The sequence below is a fragment of the Nothoprocta perdicaria genome, unplaced genomic scaffold (genome assembly GCF_003342845.1).
Source record: "Nothoprocta perdicaria isolate Ctin4 unplaced genomic scaffold, notPer1 scaffold_10, whole genome shotgun sequence".
NCBI lineage: Eukaryota > Metazoa > Chordata > Aves > Tinamiformes > Tinamidae > Nothoprocta > Nothoprocta perdicaria.
In genome coordinates this window covers 6,457,649-6,477,671 of record NW_020454094.1, presented here as the reverse complement: position 1 = coordinate 6,477,671, position 20,023 = coordinate 6,457,649, and the positions used below count along the sequence as shown (strand labels likewise).

Sequence of the window (20,023 nt, the reverse complement as noted above, 5' to 3'; positions counted from 1 at the left end):
AAGCACATTTTCTTTCCCACCCAGACATCTTATACCCTGTAGACATCTGTGTCATCTGCACTGAGATCAAACACAGCAACCAGAAGCACGTAGTGCACATGGGCAAGAGGAGGGTCCTTGTCAGAAATGTGTCCCTGGTATGAAGGTGAACACCGACAGATGTTACTCAGGATGCCACTTGCTCTGTATCAGAGGATGGGTCCCTCAAAGGAATTTTGCCTGAAAGATGTCCTTAATGTTTCCTTTCCCCATGTACAGCCTAAACCCACAGCCTCTGGCCTCATGCATTCGTTCAACTCCCACTTGTGCAAACCAGCGCAGGGCTTGTTCTGGAAATAAGTTATACAAGAGATCAGCATCCACATACTGCACCTGGTCTTATCTTTAGGGAGCAAGTTCTTGAGGAAAAGAAGTCCTCCTTTTGTTCTGCACACAGTGCACCTGGTGTCATGGTTCACAAGTGGGTCTCTTAAGCAGTGCCGCAAGATAGAGAGTAAATAATTAGATTCCTGATCGAGGGAGTGGAGAGACTGCTTTGGTTCAGTCCAATCTCTAAAGTCATTAAACTCACACTATTTTCATTCCCCCTTGCCTGAGGTTCTGGCCCATTCTCCCACCCTTCTTCTTCATTAGCTACTCGTAATAATAATAGTCATAGTCATCTGGAAAAAAAATAGACAAAAAAACCCCTCATCCAATGTATCTCATATTGCAGCAATATAATGTCATGTTAATTGGATGGCTGCTTAGAAGTGTCAGTATTTTGTGGTTTATAATCAATGCATTGGTCATTCATCAGTGACTCAAGAGACGGATAAAAAAAGATTTGGGTGAACTAATTACCATTCATATGGCAGTTCACAAGCAGAAAGAATTGTACTAGCTGTGACTTGGTACACACCAGGTCAGACAGAGCAGAAAGCATCCTTTCAATGAGGGATTCACTAATACCTGTGAGTTATTTATTCCTTATTTCTTACACTGTTCTAGTCCTGTTCACTGGTCAGTCTCAACATGTTTTATGAAATGAACCTGCCCTGGCATCTTGGCTGGGGCACCTCCCAGGACAGTTCCCACAGAGAGCCCTGATTCCTGGGCGAAGGAGCCTGATTTGACAGCACTGTAAAAGGAAGAGGAATCAACCCTACAAAGGTGGCTCAACCTATCTGGAAGAACATCATTATTTGGGGGAGATTTTCAAAGGGAGTATTTAGACACCCAAGGCCCATTGACTTTATGTGAGATTAGAGCAGTGAAACACATTTGACACTTGAGTATCTCTATTTATCCAACCAAGTTACTTCGGTGGAACTAATGATTAGAGAAATAATCTTTATAGCATGTAGCCTTGTAGCATCAATGCTATTCTATAGGGAAAAAATGGCATCAGAGCAAGCTGCTATGCCAATTTTAAATATATTAATATTAAATAAATTAATATTAAATACATATTAAATAAATTAATATTAGCAATGTTAATAACAATAACATTGTATTGCTATAATAAATATATTTATTATAATTAATGTTTTTATAATAACAATATACACATTGTTGTTGTTGTTGTTATTATTATTATTATTATTATTATTATCATCATCATAATATTTAGATCTTCAATTATATTATTAGTCACTAGGTAGAAATGGAATGAGAATTTTAGCCTGATTCCAAGTAACCTCTCCAAGGTCAAGGAGAAAATCTGTGACAAGGCAAGAAGCTAAGCCTTAGTCTTCCAAGTTGCGGTCTACTTTCTGRACTAGAGATTTCTCTTCCTCTGTGCAGGATCAGGCTACAACACCTCCCTTAAAATCAAAAAGAAAGGAAACAGTCCCGCACTAAATGAAGCCAACTCTTTATCCTCCCTTGGGGATAATGTTTCCGTGTAGCGCTGCTTTGAAAATTACTTCTCTACAAATGATATTACAATGGACTATATTTATTTTCCATGACACATTCCAAAATAGCCTGATTTTAAAGATTAAAAATATTTTTCTTAATTATGAAAACACATTTTACAGGCACTGATTTTAGGCACTACTTTTAATTTGAACTTTTTTATTTGAGTTCACTTCCTGCAGTGAGAATGGGAGCAGCAGCAAACTGAAATATAAAAATGAAAATCGAAATTGCCTTTAAAAAGAATTAAAACTCATCAGATTATCTTTATTGTTCAGGCTGATTGGGATGCAATCTCTCCTATTGTCCACCTGAGCTTATTAAATAAACTCATTAATGAAGAAAGATGCTTTTCCTTTTTAGGGCAAAGACTCAGCATCTCATACAGTCCACAAATTTTATAGACTGAATTGCACTTTTTGTTCATAAATGTTAACTAAGGTTAAACAAAGAGTCAGGTCTCATTCTCAAGATAGAGAGACTGGTGGCATGCAGAAAGTGAGGTGATTTATCTTACCTTTCTGCAGATGTCTAAACATGAGATAACTAAAATGGAGTTAATAGGGAGAACCTCAGAGGACCGCTTAACCCACCTGTCTTAGGATGGGATGAATGACGGTTTGGAGATACGTCTTTCCCTCCACTGCTCATAGAGGGAGTCTACAGGACTTAGACTACACGCCTAATATTTAGGACCTAAAGTCAGGTGAGGTAACTCCTGCCACAAACAACATTTCAAAGTTAGTGGCAGAGAGCCTTGTTAAAATGTATTTTAGCCCCAAGTCAAAGGCTCTTCAAACACCCAATTTCTGGGTAAAAACATTGCATCTAGTTTACTCAGAAAGCTAAATTGTCAACATAGGGATTTTCTTCCTACAGAATAGGGTTCACCGACATACTGCAAAACATTTATAGCAGYTGGAACGTGCAGTTTATGCCACAAAGAAAAGCTTTCTTGACCTGCAATATTTTCTGAGTCTCAAAACTTCTTGCAAGCTGTGATACTATAATCTGGGATCTGAGCAGGCAGAGGATGAGCCTTCTTGGTGAAGCTCCCAGACAGAGAGCAGGGGGCTCACCATCGACACTGCAGGGCTCAGCTGGTCTCAGTCTAAATTGCTCAACTCTAACTTCTCTGTGCAAACAGCCGGGAGTACCAACCATAGTCCAAGAATTTCCTAGTTCCCACATCACACTAAAACTCACTTTCCTAAAGATCTGGGATTATGCAGGTGTCAAAGGTCTCCGTAGCCAGGCAATAAGAGACAGTCACGAAGAAAGAGGTACATAGCACTACGTGCCCAATCCTGGCACCAGCTCCTACGCAGGCAGCACCTTAGGCAGCAGTTTAATTGTCTGAATTGTACCAGATCTGGCAACAATATATTTATTTACCTAGGACCAGGGGTTTAAAAGTGATTAAGCACTTGACTGACATGGATTACAGATGGTGTTAGATGAATAAATCAATATGCATGAATTCGGTGTATATATAAATATAGGTATGTAAACATACATATACACACACCATATGTGTTTAAACACTATTCATTGCCAGATAGAACTCAAACTCAGACCTAGACTAACAATGGCAGCAGAAGAAAAACTCTGGATATCTGGGTATTTGGTTTTTTAAAAAATTAATTATAATACAGACTATATACAGACTACAGGCTTTTTTTTTTTTTTTTCTTTTACTAAGTAAAATATATACACCCACACAAATCAGGAATGTGGACAACAGAAAGTCTAATCTAACCACCTAACTATCATTGCTCACTGTATAGGTGATGTCTGGGGACTGTGCATAAGGCAAACTCCATCCAGGAGCAACGCTTGGACTCAGTGTGGTAACATTTCTATRTGTGTTCACCTTAACTCACAAGGAAGAAGCTCAGAAAAATCTTAAAAATCAAGTGAAATCTCTACGGTAGGAGCATCAGCCACCCTCACTTTCTTGAGCACAAGTCAGAAAACAGCCTGTTCTTTGCCTGTCCCCAAAAATATTTCTCCAAGAGAACAACAAAACATTTTTGAAGAAAGGCCCATGTAACCATAACTACAAGTTCGTCAATAGAAAAATACATAATAAATGACTTGTTATTTCGACTCTTTTGTGAACCAGTTCATTAGAAACTTCATTTGTCTACATGGATTGCACTTATTCAGCTATATTCTAATAAAATGCACATTGCTTCCAATAAAGGGAATGCATTTGCTATTGATGTGCTATAAACTACTACACAGAGAGGCGTTATTATATCCCTGTGTAATAACAAAGCCAATTATAATGATCAGCAAAACCTTTACAATAAAGTCAATGCATAAGGAGTGATTATCATAATGCATTCTAACTGTTCAGGGCCATAAATGCTTTGCAAATTAATTGTGGAGCATATCTATAAATGTATTATTAATGCTGTATAAAAACCCATCGACAAGCAACCTTTGCATTAAAGAAAGATACTAGGATTGTAATGTGTCCCCAAGTTCACCTAGAAGGTTCAGCTGTATTTACAGTGGTGGAAGTTTTTTTCTTATAGGATTACACTTCAGATTTTCTCCACTTCTCTTCTCCCACCATTTCCTCCATTTTTGTTCTGTTGTTGCTAATGTGCCAAACATCCCTATGCAGTGCAAGGGGCACCCTCACGCTGCATTCTAAAGCACTGTTCACTCACTGCACTGGATTGTAATCCCATATACACCATTTGAGACAGACCTAAAGGCTTTCACCGGTGTCTTAACCATATGGTGCTATCAGCCTGACATACGAATTCCAAATGTGTGAGCCACAAAAAGCAAGCAAACAGAAGCACAACCCAACATAGGCAGGCCATGCAGGATGGATGAGAAGAAAAAGGGACTCAAAACAAGTTGCATAATTGTTTAAAGGTCATACGGTAGCTCAGGAAAAAAGAAAACTCATAGCAAAACCTCAACGTGGTGAGCTACCCAGCCTCTCTCCAGACTCTGTTCTAGACTTTGTGCCTTCTTGTCAGTGAACTATTAGGTTACAGATGCTTTATGAAAAATTTGCAGTATGTTTTYCTTTTATTCCCTTAAAACTCGGTTTTAAAATGTCCTTAGGACATTTGCTAGAACACAATGTTCCGTGGATCTTTTCCAGTTCATACTGATGGGCAACTTTCCATCACTTTCAATCACGATGGAAAGGGCAGAYGTGAACAAAAGTTTGATGTCCCTTATGCTCTTTGAGCAGGTGAATCTGGATGGGAGCTCATTATGCTACAGAATATAAAACACTACACACTAGGATCTGCCGGAGCTTTTTCTATCCCCCAGAATTAAGTTCTACCGGACAGGAGAGARCATGAATGAAGCTATTCAGGGTTATTTTGAATTAACATTTTTATCTGTATACAACAGTGTCAGTTCATGCTGCATGCCTGAAAAATATGCCTCAGCAAGGACAACAGGGTGTCAACCCTCAGGTATGATCATGCAGTCCCAATTTTCTACAATAAACCAGGAGATTTTGATCTCTACTTGACTTTAATCACTACCATGAAGAGGCAAAGCTAGAAAAGATTTCCATAAACACTAAAATGCTGTTTCCTAATCAGTTTATACTAGAGATAAGGGAAAAACACTACAGAGTTTAACAGATGTTTGGACTTGAAACAAAAAGTAATGGACAGATTTCCTTTGAATCCAGTGTCTTTGGGCATTGCTGTAGAAGCCTCCACCACTCAGGATAGAGGTCATTTAGATAGAAGATCATTTAGACCCAAAGGGWTCTAAAACTGAGCTCTGTCCTTCAAAGACTGTGGCAACACCTTCCCAGCCTGAGGCAAGAAGTCTGCCTCCCAGCATAATATCAAGATCTTCTCTTTAGGTTCTTGCTTTTTCTTCTTTCCTGCTTTGACTCATAAGTTCATCTTGTCTTCTCCCAGTGGGTTTTTTAACAGAATATTAGAYTATTTTTAAACAGTCATCCTTTCTCCTTTTTCATCTCACAATGATACTGCAACTCAGCACCATTGTACTGTTTGATATTGAATATACAATTAACGGAGAGGGGATATTCGGATTTAGGTGGTGGAATTTTCTTTCCTTCCTCTTGAAATTAGAAAAACAACCTATTAATTGGGTTTGGGGCTAATGTCAGGACAAAGAGATGCATGAGACTTAGGAATAGGAGCGAGCTTAGAGTTTGAAACCTCCTTTCAAACTGCAGTGAAACATAAATAGGGAGAGACATCTTGTTGTGGGCAGGGGGAGAAGGAAAGGGGAAAGTGAGGTCTCAAGTTTGGTAAAAGATTTGTCCATAGAGTTAAAGTATCTTCCAGAAATCTTGATTCCAGATCTTATAAAATGTGAAGATGACTGTTCTCAAAAGAACAGCATCCAGCTAGTAGTGTTATCCTGGGAAGTGCAATGGTCACAGCGAAGGCTGGCAGACTGATGTGCTGCGTGACCTTGACAAGCGCCCCTCAGGGCCTTTCTTTACTCGAGATAGAAAAGAATAGGCAAGTCTTACTGGGCTCACAGTGATTTTGAAAGAATAAATGGGCCTCTGGAGRTGCTTGTGGAGGGAAATTAGCTTGGACCCTGTGAGAAAGGACAGCAATAACTGTCTCCTCGTTGTATTGGCCTGTGCCTTCAATCTGCTCCAGCTGCAGAGGTGTGAGAACCATAAAAGAAGAGATAAGAAACTGAAGAAAGGGCTGGGCAGACCACGTAAAGGTACGTGGTATGGATCACCACCTGGACACTTCCACAGACTGCTCTCCAGCTTCTGGGGGGGAGGCGTTTAAGAAAGCCTGGCAGAAGATATGGGGAATTGCTCATAAAATGGCTTCCACGGAGCCTGAAGTGTCAGGAAGGCCAAGAAAGGCTCAGAGATGAAGAGAGAGCGAGAAGGAAGGTGCAATGTCGACACATGCAAACTCATGGCACGGGCACTTCCCAAATGTGGGCAAAGCCTAACTCGCAGCAGTGCGGACGGAGAGGTGCTGGGCACTGCCCGGCTGCCATCTCCTGACTTACTCTCCATTCTCTTCGTTGCCTCTCCAGTGGACAACTAGCACGTCTGAGCAGAAGACAGGAACGCACAAGGATGTCATTCCACATGGCACTGCTATGTCAAAGCAAAGCCACACTATGCTGAAGGCAACCAATCTTGCCTAGGTTTGGCATCAAAATGGGCCTGGATCTGGCTGGTATTTAGCCGGGAAAGTTCCTGAGATAGTTTGGCTGCCAGTGCTAGTCACAAAACTGTAATTAGTTAAATGTGGAAGAGTTGGTTGGGCCTGAGTTTGCCACAGCTAAACTGCCAGCAGCAGAGGACTGCTCGTGAGAGAGAGATGTTCTGAGCGAAAAGAAAAAGATCCAGACTTTTTTGTTCCCCCCAAATGGAAAACAGGACTTAAAAAGAGTGAGAAGGCCATTCTGGCCCCATCATCACCTTCTAAGCTGATGGCAGGGAATAAAAATAAATAAATCATAGTCTGCGAGTAAAGCACCATAGTGTTGCTGATGTTTATTGTAAATGACTACTTGACTACTTTGCTCTGAAACTGGAATAAACCATAACCAAACAGACAAGTTCAGAGCCTGCATGTACAGAAACGATGCAAGTCAGTTGAAATGTAACAGCCCAAATCTTCCAGCAACTGTCCCCCTGTCCCTCAAGCTGCAGACAGAAAATAAGAGCACATGCTATCCCCCAAAACACACAGATTTTCTCACACACACACACACACACACACACACACACACACACACACACACACACACACACACGTCTTGCATGTCCAAAGCACTAAGGCAGTGAGCTAGAGGCTCTCCTGCAAATTGCTCAACTCTCTCTCCAGAGGACACCGTAGCCTTTCACCTCTGAACTACTTAGGAATTTGGCTCTTTATTTTGTATCGCCCCCAAAATTCTCTATTTCTCCCAGAGAGCTCAGCCATCTCCCTGAAGTGTTTCTTGGCAGAGACATTAGTGCTGRGTTGAGGTAGGCGCTACAGGCTTCTTAGTCCGTCTTCCCTCAAGGCCCTTCGCCACTCCTTGGAGAGACATGTGGAAAGCAATGGCGCAGTCAAGCAGCACTAACAGAGCACAACTGAAGTAGCAGGAGACTCTTTTCCCTTTAAAAGATGTTCCTTCCAGTACAAGCCATGGGATCTAGGGGCTGTGTTTATCACAGGTTAGCCCTGCCAGCCGCAGCAAGAGCTGCCTAGCAAGAGGTAGTGTGGCTAAAATAGGGAATGGCTCCAAACTTTGGCCCCAAAGCACAGCACAGGCTTGAAATCTTTCACTGAGTTTGCAGAACTGATGTCTCCTGACTATTTCTAGAACTGAATATGGGATAAGGAACCAGTAAAAATCAACAACAATATGAAAATAATATAAATTCAATTGGGATTTTCTGATTTCTATTTGGAATTTAGTACGGAATTATAGCTTACCTCCCTAGAAACATATTGGACCACCCAATCTATAGCAAAATGATTTCTATGGGGTAGAGCTAATATGTGCATAACCCAAAGGTCAACCCAAAGGTCTGAAATTAGCTCTATTTAGGAGATCCAATTTGATTTTTTTTTAATTGGATTTTTTATGTGTGTGTATTTGTGTGTTTTTACCATGTTCTATCAATTCTACTTGTGACAAAGTATCTATAAAATGGCAGAGGATTCTGGCCTTCCTGCAAGCTTCATGAAGCATTTGATAGAAAGAATAGCACAATACAGCACCTCGACATTTGAGTACACTCACACATACATATGCACAAACAGACACGAATGCAAGATGCTAAATTTTTCCATTAATTTAGACTGCTTCCCAAGAGAAATGTACTGAAAATACATTCATGTCTAGTTCCTGTGAGATTAAGCAAATGTAAATAATGCCAGTTTTTATTGAAAAGGATTGCACTCTTTGTCTTGCTCCTAGTCCAATATGGGGATTAACAAACGAAATAATAAGAACAGCAAAACTAATAAAGGGTAYTCAGAATTTCCACTTTGTTGGGTCAAGTGTAATTTGTTCCAAGCAGCATTTTGAATTCTTCGCTAAATCTAGATTGCCTAATTGTGTAAATTCTCTCACTCACAGAATAAATGCTGACACTCCAGCTTTTGGTTCAACTGGGAATCAAGACATCAAGACACAGGAGAGTTTAAAGGCCATGAAATTTTAGACTCCAGTCACAGGAAAAGATACTGAAAATATATATTCATATATATATATATATTTGTAAATTCTGTAACTTTGGGATTCCCATCAGCTTCAGGTTCTTGGATAAGCTTCTGAGAAATATTCAGGATTTGTGTTTTAGCAAGTGTGCATGTTTGTCCCTCTATAAAACACCATCTATCGCAGTTCCTCAGGAAGACCACCAACCCTTTACAGCAAAACCCTTCTTGCAAGCTACTCAGCTGTTCAACAGCACTGCAGTCCCTCTGTTATATTTTGACCTGGCCACAATAGTTCTCCATGAGCCCAAAGAGAGGGTCACACCCAGTGTGGACATCGCACCATTTGAAGACTTTTGCTGCTACAGAAGCTGCTTAATCTCCCCTTTTTCCCCTCACATCCCCTCCAGTACATGGGTGTATAATAAGCCACAACTTAAGTTTCTTTGTTGTTGAAGCTGACCTTTACCTCGCAGCCCTAATGAAGCCTTTTGATGTGCTCCTAAGATAGGCTGCCTGCTTTTTAGCATTCTGCTTGCCTGCTGTACCCGTGGCTCGCCAAGAAGCTGGTTTTCACACAATGCCTCCCTTGGGTGCCAATTGTTCTTTTCTCCCATAGTTGCCCTTGAGTCATGCCGCTCTGAAGCATCTCCAGCCCATAAGCAGCTCCTCAGTGGGGAATTAGCAGGACGTGCCTTTCACGCCAATGATGAACGTGGCCAGCTTGGCCCCTGCTTTATCCTCACCATGGAGAGCGGCAATACTGAGGTAGAGGGTGACAAAAGGAGAGGCCTGTGTGTGTTGGGGGGATAATTAGCTAAAACGCACTGGGGAGGGAACCACTGGTGTGACAGCAACATGGAATAAAACAACCACTGGAGCCCTTTGCAGGGCGAACGCCCCCTCCTGAAAGCAGCTGCTCTTAGCAAAGGAGCTCAAAAGCCCTTCCCAGAAAGCCAGGCATGTGCTCACTATTAGTGATTTGCATTAAAARAAAAGAGTGATTGGGAGCTACATAGCCTATAGGCACACTAGGCAAACTGGCCAGACTAATTATTATTTTTTGGTATCTCTAATTAAATAGACAAAAGGCCCTCCCTTCACTCTCACTGTGGGCAGGAGCTCTACAGGAATGTGCRGATGTGCCTTGCCTTCCCTTCCCCCCACAGAAAGCATCCCGGACAACTGCCCACATTTCACSGGCTCCTGCCCACACACAGGGCCACACCTTCAGACGGGAAGGGAAAGTGGGTAAATTGCCCTGGTTCTGCTAAAACGCATGGGCCAATGCTGCACAACTTGACAAGCCTTTGTCAGAGGTTAGAAACGTGCTGTGACCCTTGGCAGTAGACCTTGCCTTTGCAGGGCCTGTCAAACACCCTTTGCACACCACTGGCCACCTTCCCCTGAATTTACTTTACAGGGACTCCAAAAGCACAATATTTATCCCTGAGTTTTCTGGCATTTCTCCAGGGTTCAGCTCTTCCTCTAATCTGCAATTACACTGCACCACAGCCCTTCCTTATAAAACCTCTGTCAACCTGCTGGTTTCACCACTCCGTAACACCAACTCTTTAACTATGAGCTATGTACAAAGTCTTCCAATGACTTGAGTCACTGGAGAGTTTCAGCCTCACACTGATGCAGCCAAAGCCTCTGGAATCCAAATCTTTCAACTGAAAACGAAAACAATTTCAGCTCCTTTTGTCTGGGAGGCATTTTACTCCTTTTAAATAGTTGTTGCTAGAGATTTTCATTAATGCCAACACAAAGATACTAGTCACATAAATGAGGAAGAGTCCATAGTGGAGATTAAAGAGTTTTCACATGTCTAAGAGCAAGATCATTAATAAATGACAAAATCCACTCCCACACTTGTATGATATATAAGCGCTAATGTTCTTACYGAATATATGGGCAAAAGCTTCTCTCAAAAGACGAGATTAGCAAGGAAGTACTGTTCTTATATATATATGTACACACACACACACACACATATACATTTTACACACAAATATATGTGCATGTACATACATACACACACATAGGTATCAGAAAACAGAAGGACAACTTGTCCTGCATAATTGACCATCTCACACTTTCTCAGCTCCGTGCTTGATCTGACAAACAGGCTCCTCTTTGTAAAGCATGGTAACGTATCACCAAACCAGTTCTGGTAGAAACCCCTCTTTGAGGAAACATCTTAGTGCTGGCAATTGCTGGTCACTGAGGGATGGAAAAGCACAAGGCCAGCTCCTAATTTCAGCTACACCTGTGCAATTCCTGAATAAYTCCCTTGGACTGAGAGAAGCCTTGGCTTCCACAATAGGTTTATCTAGATAGCAGGTTGTTTTGCACCAGCWTATCTCAAAATGTGCTGCTTCTCAAAGCAGAGCTGCTTCAGTTTAAGCAGAAACAACACAGTCAGAAAAACGATAAAATACTTGCTTTGTTCTAACCAAATTAAACACCATGGCAGCCCAGCCTAACATAGGTCTGAAAAACCTATGCTGCTGTCACTGCTGTTAAACTTTGTTAAGTCAGCGCCTGATGCTTCACTTCTTAACGAGGCAGTTATTTGTTTCCCAGGCAATCGCTGGCACCTGCCTGCCTTTTAAAATCAAATAATAATTGAATATGAGGAAAGCGAGACGAAGTAAAGGAGATTTAATAAAGAGAATCTTTGCTGCAGAGGGAATTTCTTTGGCAGTGATTACGTTACTAATTGATCAGCACATTGCCTGAGAGAAGCCAGAGACAACAATTATACTTAGCACTGTGGCTGAAAGCAATGCAGTCAACTACCTCCTCGGCTTTCGCTGTCCGCTGGCTTCACCTGGATTGGTCTGTTCATCTGCAAAGAAGAACAGAGAGACATATGCAATTAACAGTGGAATCAAATATTCATGTTCAATTTTTTTTCATTTGTTTTTGTATACAATGCATCTAAGTTAGCATTAGGGTTTAGTTCCTGGGTAAAAAAAAGTCAGTCAGCAATCAGTAAGCAATGAAGCGACCACGTACACAGGGTGCTACTGTGTCACCCCATTCACTTGACAGGGACTCTGTGGAATGGCACTGGGTGAAGGATCTGACTCATTTCGTACAGGTCATGAAATTTTAAATATGACTTTTTAAATTTCTAATAGTTTCCTCTGGAAACGTTACCGTGTCAGAAGAGAAATGCTTTGTCAGAACATCGGGTTCAGTGAAAATTTAATTGAAAAGGTTTCTTGAGATTAGCATAGTGAAAATAAGACAGAAAAGTGAGTACAAGTGTTAAAAGCTTGCCATTGTGCTGTGAGGATGTCTGTCCTCCCCCTAGTYCTAGCCCCTCTAGACTAGAGGGCCCCAAAAGCATTGGGGACCATCACTGTCTCCAGAGATGCTCCCTCTCAGGAGAAGGGACAGCTGATGTCCATGACCTTCTTGACTGGTCATGACTAGCATATGCAGGTGATCTGAATCATCATCTTTTCTCCCCATCACTTTAAAGAACCCTTTTTTGGGTAAAGAAATGCCAGTGTGTCTACCTAAAGCTTTGGGAGAGTTAGAGGGTGCTGAGCCAGTATGTGCTGGCTTCAAATGCTTCTCTGAACTTTTTTCTAATTTTGTGGGCAGAGGTTGGATGCTACTGCTAATAAAGCTGAGGAAAACAAATAACAACATGCTAAATCAGTCAAGGTGATTTCCATGGGATATGTGTGGCATTCACATTCCAGTATAATCAGGTCACAGCTGAGAAAYAGGCATGTCTGGAAGCCTGGATCTCTCCTCCAAAGTTTAGAAAGCTTCAGATACAAGGTTTGTTTACTATGTTATTGAAATTAGACAGCAACTGAGAAGACAGGGTCCAGCACTGTCCTCATAAAGCTGCTTCYCCTATGCTAAGCACATGAGAACACTGGAAACATTAGTGCTAGATCATCTAGCTTCATAAGGAGACTCTCAAGCTTTCCAGCTGGTGTGCTTGGTACTCAGTTAGTACTGCCTATACACTACTCAAAATATTTTACTRCTAGTTTTTTAGCATCTCCATGCTGCTTCTCCAGTGTTTCTGTTACCTTTGAAAGTAGCAGAGGTGATTCTGTCCCCTCCTTATTTCCGGCTAATGACAGTTAGGCAGCAAGTTTTTTTCTTTTTTTTTTAAACTACTTCATAATCATCTAGATTCATTCTAATTGCTCTGCACACATGTCTAGCAATAAAAAGTTATCAAAGTGCCTGACAAGTAGGTTAAGATGATGGAGGGTCTATCAGATCCTGTTGCATTGTTGTCTAGAGAGGAAAATGTACTTAGCCATAAGCTGATTACAGTTAGATTCATACTCAAAGAGAAGGATCAAATGAGAGATCTATCTTGGAGCTCAGTGGCTCCAGGTTCTGCTCCCTGAGTCTTTGCAATAAGGTTAGAATTTGCTATGTAAAAYAAACCCCACCTTAGTTCTTCCTATGCCTGGATTATTGGAGTTAAAGGCACCCATTTAGTGTGCTCTGATTTCCCCCAGGTGTTCAACCACTGCTCTTTGGGTTGAGTTTAGAGCAGGGTGGTGTTGCCAACATCCATATACCATGGTCTGACTCAAACTGCTGCACTCAAGTGTAGGAGCTGAAGCCTGCTAAAGACAAACTGAAAATCCCTCCCAAACATGAGTAAATCTTGGATCCAACCCTTGGGAAAGCTATGAAGAGCTCTCYCCACTTGTGAAGAGCTAGATCTGATCGTTAACACAAAGGTAGACAGAAGCATCAGGCCCTTTAGCAAAATGAAAGCAGACTAATACGTGGGTCATTGTTTTTTGAGACAGGGGCATGAGAGGAAAAGAAGAGAAAACATAAGAAAAGGAAAGAACAGAACACAGGAAGAAAAAAAAAACAGGGAAATTAATAAGTAAAAGGCTAGTGTAATTTAATGTACACTATGATTTATACACTTGACAATTTCTTTATAGACCAAAGAAAAAGTGCTGCATGCACGGAGCCCATAATACAAATTGAGATCATCTTGACATGAAAGACACCAATTATAGAGAGAAACATTGAGAGGGAAATAATTAAGTTTCCTCTCTCCATCTATGAAAGTGTTTTTTTTTTCTCTCACAGAGAGACTGTGAGAGCAGGGAGCCAGCACAGGGAGCAAGAAGGGCAGAGCAGGGACATAACATGGCAGGAGGATAGATGCACCTTCCCTAGCCCGGGAATACCTGCTCGGGAGCAGGGAATGCAGAGGGCTGCCCAGCTCTGAGCTCTCTCCTTATTCTCCAGCTGGGGACTGTCAGGGATTCACTGCAGAGGAACTGGGAGCTCATGCTCCAAGCCATGGTTCTCAGAACAGCAGCTGGAGCAGTAGCCTCTTTTTGGTTTTTCTTTTCTTTTTTTTTTTTTTTTTTTTTTGGATCCTTTGCACCCTCATCTCCATCATCTTTACCACGACTTCTGCACGCTATGGACAGGCGCTACCTGTTACCCTTTGTACATTTCATTTTGGCTTTTCCTTCATTTTTTCTGCTTGAACCAACCCCATTTGGATGATGCCAAATGCCATCTTTCCATGTCACTTTGCCACCTGCCCCACCTACCCCCAGCCCAGTCCTCCCTGCAACCAGAAATGCGACATCATTTTTCATGTCCAATTACAGCCACTGTGGTGCCACTGTTAAAAGACAGCGCAGGTACTCCTGTCAGAAAGGGTTTGAGTTACAAGAAGCGATGAATTACAGCAAGCCCTTTTTCAATTCTCTGCAGAAATGAAATGTCAGAGCTTGCTGCTGTATTTTTCTCAGCACCATCAGCTACAGGCCACTTCAGGAATTAGACAAGGGACAGACGCTTTTCTGCATCATGATGGGTTTTTTTCTCTCCTGAGGTTGCCGTTTTCTCCCCCACCAACCGTCTTCTGCTCCCTCTGGCTTTGAAATTAATTTAGGGTAGGTAGAAGGATCACCTGGGAAAGAAGGATAGAAACCAGACACAGCTGATTTCTCACTATCTCCATCTTTCTTCCCCACACTGTTCCTATTATCCCTTTCTTTCTAGTCTCACTCACTCTTTCATTAGTTTTTGGTATAACCAGATCTTCTAGCCAGGCTCTATGAGTCTTGAGAATGGCCAAAGATAGAGCTAAAATATATATAATTAATAATAGAGACACAGTCTGAATAGCTTCAACAAGATTTGGGATAGGAAGAAAAGGTGGTAAGGGGAAGGGGCTACTGAAGATCACTAGAGCAGCACTAGTGTGAAGAGCATGATGTAAAGAAGATGATGTCCAAGGCAGCAGAGATTCCATCTGCTTCATCCAGAGCTGTGCTGGAGCTAATCTGCCGCTTGTGCTTAAGGATCAAGTCACTCCAGTTGACAAAAAGAGATTCTAGAGCTTGTGTGATGTATGAGACTATGGGGAATGACCACAATGATCATTTATCTATCTAACAAAAATAAGAGAGCCTTTCCACCTCTCCTTACAGGGCTTAAGAACTTTCATCATTTTCTGAGAGAAGATCAGGGTGTTTTAATTAAGGCTTTCAATCAAAAGCTGTGAGCAAAAAGAAGAGTTCTTCACTGTCTCTGTTTCCTCRTGTGTCCAGAGACACTCTGCTATGCTGGAGTATGTAGAGCTATACACCTCCAAAAGGGWMTAKTCCCAGCACCATGATGGCTTTCTGGGTGAATCTGGACATACTGCATCTTAGCTTCCTATTCTTAGCTTTGTCTTCTATAAAATGAAGATTACTGCATCTGTGTAGCCAGTGATATAGGGTTGTYTCATGGAAGAAAACCTTATCCTAGGGCAGCTAACCTCCTAAAAATGCCATGTGGTTCTTAGTGACCTCATGGCATAGTTTAGATGTTAATCAGGACCAAAGACAATTGGTTCTGATTACAATTAAACAACTACCCTGAAATTTCCAGAAAATATGGTATTCCCCATTTCCTCGGTTAGAAAGCTTTGTCTATGGAGAGAGAGAGAGAGAAAGAGAGAGAAAGAGAGAGAGAAAGAGAGAGAGAAAGAGAGAGAGAGAGAGAGAGAGAGAGAGAGAGAGAGAGAGAGAGAGAGAGAGAGAAAGAAAGAAAGAAAGAAAGAAAGAAAGAAAGAAAGAAAGAAAGAAAGAAAGAAAGAAAGAAAGAAAGAAAGAAAGAAAGAAAGAAAGAAAGANAGAAAGAAAGAAAGAAAGAAAGAAAGAAAGAAAGAAAGAAAGAAAGAAAGAAAGAAAGAAAGAAAGAAAGAAAGAAAGAAAGAAAGAAAGAAAGAGAAAACACCCTCACACAAAGAAGAGTTTCATTTTACTGCTCCTGCCAACCATTTGTGGGCCTGTCTTATACACAGTAGTAATCCCACTGAAATCAAGACAGCTACTTATGTGTAAAGGTATTGACATGAATGTGTGCTTGTAGGAGTGGGTCATAAATTTTAAAGCATTGAGCAAAATCTGGTTTGATTGAAGGCCCTAAGGAAATGCAAAGTATATTAGTGTCAAAGTTGGAAAGGCCAAGAAAATCACCTACAATTGAATTGTGTGTGTGTAATTGCAAAGTTCAAGTAAATCACTCTGTACCTGATTCTGAGTGACATAATTGAATTACAGTGATCTAAACTAGATAGCCATGAGAGTGAATCCAAAGCAATCTTCCTCTCTGAAGAAAGAGAGAAACTCAGGGCCCAAATCCTCAGCTCAGGGAAATTTCAGGGAAAGTTACAGAATCATGAAAGCTGCTTCAACACATCTTAGCTACACAGCGAGTCTTCTGCATTGGTATACTGAAGCTGTAATGCATCGAGTAGAAACCTGCTGCAGTAGGTAAAGAGGTAAGTGATGCAGTTGCAGGCATCACCGTGTGACTGCACAAGCACACCCGCATGTTGGCACTGCAAACTGATACAGAACATGTTGGATCAAAGAAAGAGCAGGTGGAGGAAACATTTTAGAAAGGTTTTGTTTGTTTGTTTCTGGGTTTTTTCTTTTTTTTGCTTTTTTCTCTCAAAGGGAAARGGGAACCCACAAACATACTGACTTGTCTTGGGGATAAAAAATTGCATCTGAAATGACTCTATCCCAGTTCTTAGCTGGCTTGCACAGACTCTTAATTCCTCTCTACCACCATTTTCCCTGACAAGATGTGTGCCATAGACATGTACTCAAACAGATGAGAAGACTTGAAATGGGAAGCTATGAGATATGGAAAAAATATCTTGAAGGGTCTGACCTTTACAAATCAGTCAATGCTCTGGTGCCTACCCCTGAGAATGATTGCTACCGGCCATCCCTGCGCTCTGAGAGTATTTTCTATATATCATACAAAACACATTATAATCCATCCATCTAACTATCGATTTATCTTTCCACTTGTCTTGTGTATATAGATGAACCTAGAGGGGCCTTAAGTTCAGTTCAGGTTCATGCAGAGAAGCCTATGGCTTGGAATCCAAAACTTCCCTGCAAAATAGTTTGGGCTCAAGTTTGGTGAAACTTATCTTAACTTGATCTTATTAAAAACAAAACAAAGTCTCTGCACTACCACGAAGCCTTTGGTTTGCTCTTGGAGAAGCTGAACATGTGGGACTCAACCTCGCAATGCCTCTGGCTTTTAAAGGAAGTGGGGAAGGGTAAAAGGGCTGACGGATCTCAGCACTTTGTGAGAGAGCACAGAGCTTGCAGGTTTGAGGACCAAAAGAGGAACAAAACAGGTTGCAATAAGTCTTTTTTTACTAGAGAAAGGAAAAAAAGAAGGACTCTTTTTTGAGTATTCACAACTTACAAGTATTTTTTCATATGCAAATCTGCTTGCCAGAGAGCCAAGGAGGAGCTCTGCCTAGAGCTCTGGGCAGCCACACATTATAAATGATGGTGACTTGGTCTAATGTCACCTGCTAGGATGTGTCACCACACACAGACTATGTCCTTAGCCCTGCAAGAGCTCATCCAGATGGACACATATTTGCACTCAAGGCTCTTGCCTGGCTTGTGCACTTGGTCTTCCTTTCCTCGGAAAGAAGGGGGCCTGGTGGAAGCTGACTCATGGAGGCAGCACACAGAGCTGAGTGTGCCATGGACATGCAGAACTTGGAGACACTTTTAGCTTTGGAAAAGTACACGTAGTTCCTACCCCCTTTACACATGAGAAGTCCCTGCCCATACAGCAAGTATATCTAGGCATGCAGCATCCCTGGTTCTTTGGTGATACTAACCTATATATAAAAAACTATCTATCTGAGGATGCTGAGAGCAAGGAGGTTCAAGTCTGGAAGGGACATTCTGCTCATTGACTCTGGTCCCTTGCTGCTGCCATGTGAGAGTAGTCCAGATAAATACAACTAAGATAACCTTGGAATGGCCATCCTGGTTAACAAGWAACAGCATCAAGATAGCAATGCAGAGCTTATCTGAGTGATATTAACAGGTACCAAGGATCCTCAGCCCTTTGCATTTAGAGCTTTGCAACATGTAGTCAGCTGGCTGTGGCAGTGCAGTTATATGTTCCTGAACTGGTTAGTTTAAAACTTGCTTAGCACAGAGCTTTTATTTGGGTTATCTCACAACTACTTTCCATGTTGATCTGCTCTGAGTCTCCCCAGCTACTCACCAACACTGCCTGCAGCTGGAACTCGTCCAGGCTGCTCTTTGGAGTCTGCTCACTAGCTGTCTTGGAGAGGAGGTGCAGCGAAGGGGAGAGGACAAGGTGTTATCTGCATATGGGGCCTGTCACGATTTTGTTTATGTTGGGTCCACTCCATAAAGTCCAGAGGCATCTTCAGAGTGGATGGGAATGGACCAGGCAGGCAGGCCAGGGAGCCAGGTGTGCTCCTCCAGGCATTACGGACGTAACCTCTGCCCTCTTATTTAGTGATGAACAGATGTTCTAGCCAGTTCCTTATCCGGAGCCAATAACCTCTGGCTGTTGGCACTTCCCTGCTGTGCTCTTCATTTTMTAAGCTTTATCTTGTCTTCTGAAGCAAGACCCAAATACTGCCRTTGCCACTGATGGTTGCTTGGCTTGACTCTGCAGACTTTAGGAAAGGCCAAGCTCCCATTGACTTTGGTGCTTTGAGTTTAAAAACAGCTTGGCCATCATCCATCCAAGAAGATTAGACCTTCTCTACTTGTGACTTTGCATGCCTGTCCACAAAGATAAGAACCACAGCCAGCCTTTTTGGCCATGGAGAAATGCTTTCCATGGCTGTGCCTTTCAACAAGCAACTACGTATTCAGTGTAAATTAACCAGCTACTTTCACACACTTCTAGAATCATGAACTGAAAGCTCTCTCACTGGTACAGATGTGCAAATAGCCTCAGGGTTGAACTCAATCACAGTATCCCCAGGAACGGAAGGAGGAATTCAGGGCATTAAAGTTCCAAACAGTGATTTCCTTGGTACTAGGAAACTTGGTACTGGCTSTGCTCTGAGCCACAAACTGAACGTGCCCCAGCACTGGTGCTGCTTTCAAGAGGAACATGTTATTCCCCTCTTCTTCCTACCCTACCTTCCCCGCTCCTAAGAGTGTAGCTGATCTGCGGAGTACATTTGATGCAGGATAGAARGTAGCAGTTTCTTACCTCAATCCTGCACACCAGCAATGCTGGATTTAAATTTATTCCCCGTGGGAAGCCATGGCTTTCCTAGGGCATAGGCACTTCCCTTACAAGAGATGCCACTATCACAGTATGGGYGGTACAGCTGTACCCCCCCTTCAATGCCATCAGGGTAGAGGTATTGTCTATTGCTTTGAGATAATGTGAAATCAGCCTCATTCAAGCAGGAAATAAAAATACAACCCTCACCCAAAACTGCACCCGACCCCCATCCTCAAGAACTGTGCCACCTTCTCCACTGGTTTGTCTAAACTGATTTGAATTCACACCTCAAATTAGATGTGTGAAAACCTTGCCTAGAAATAACCCTCTTAGCTATACCCTGGATCAGGGTTGCACTTCCTGAAGGAGCTGGCAAAAAATAAGAC

At 41.9% G+C, this 20,023-nt stretch overlaps 1 protein-coding gene across 10 annotated transcripts in view; it reads right to left on the bottom strand.

Annotated features, from left to right (window-relative positions):
* Positions 1–20,023, bottom strand: part of CELF4 (CUGBP Elav-like family member 4) — a 674,752-nt gene that overhangs the window by 278,994 nt on the left and 375,735 nt on the right. For all 10 annotated transcript variants that reach the window (XM_026039579.1, XM_026039573.1, XM_026039620.1 and 7 more), the window contains exon 3: positions 11,871–11,919. In XM_026039579.1, the coding sequence (XP_025895364.1) occupies positions 11,871–11,919 (49 nt within the window). The remainder of the gene's footprint in view (positions 1–11,870; positions 11,920–20,023) is intronic.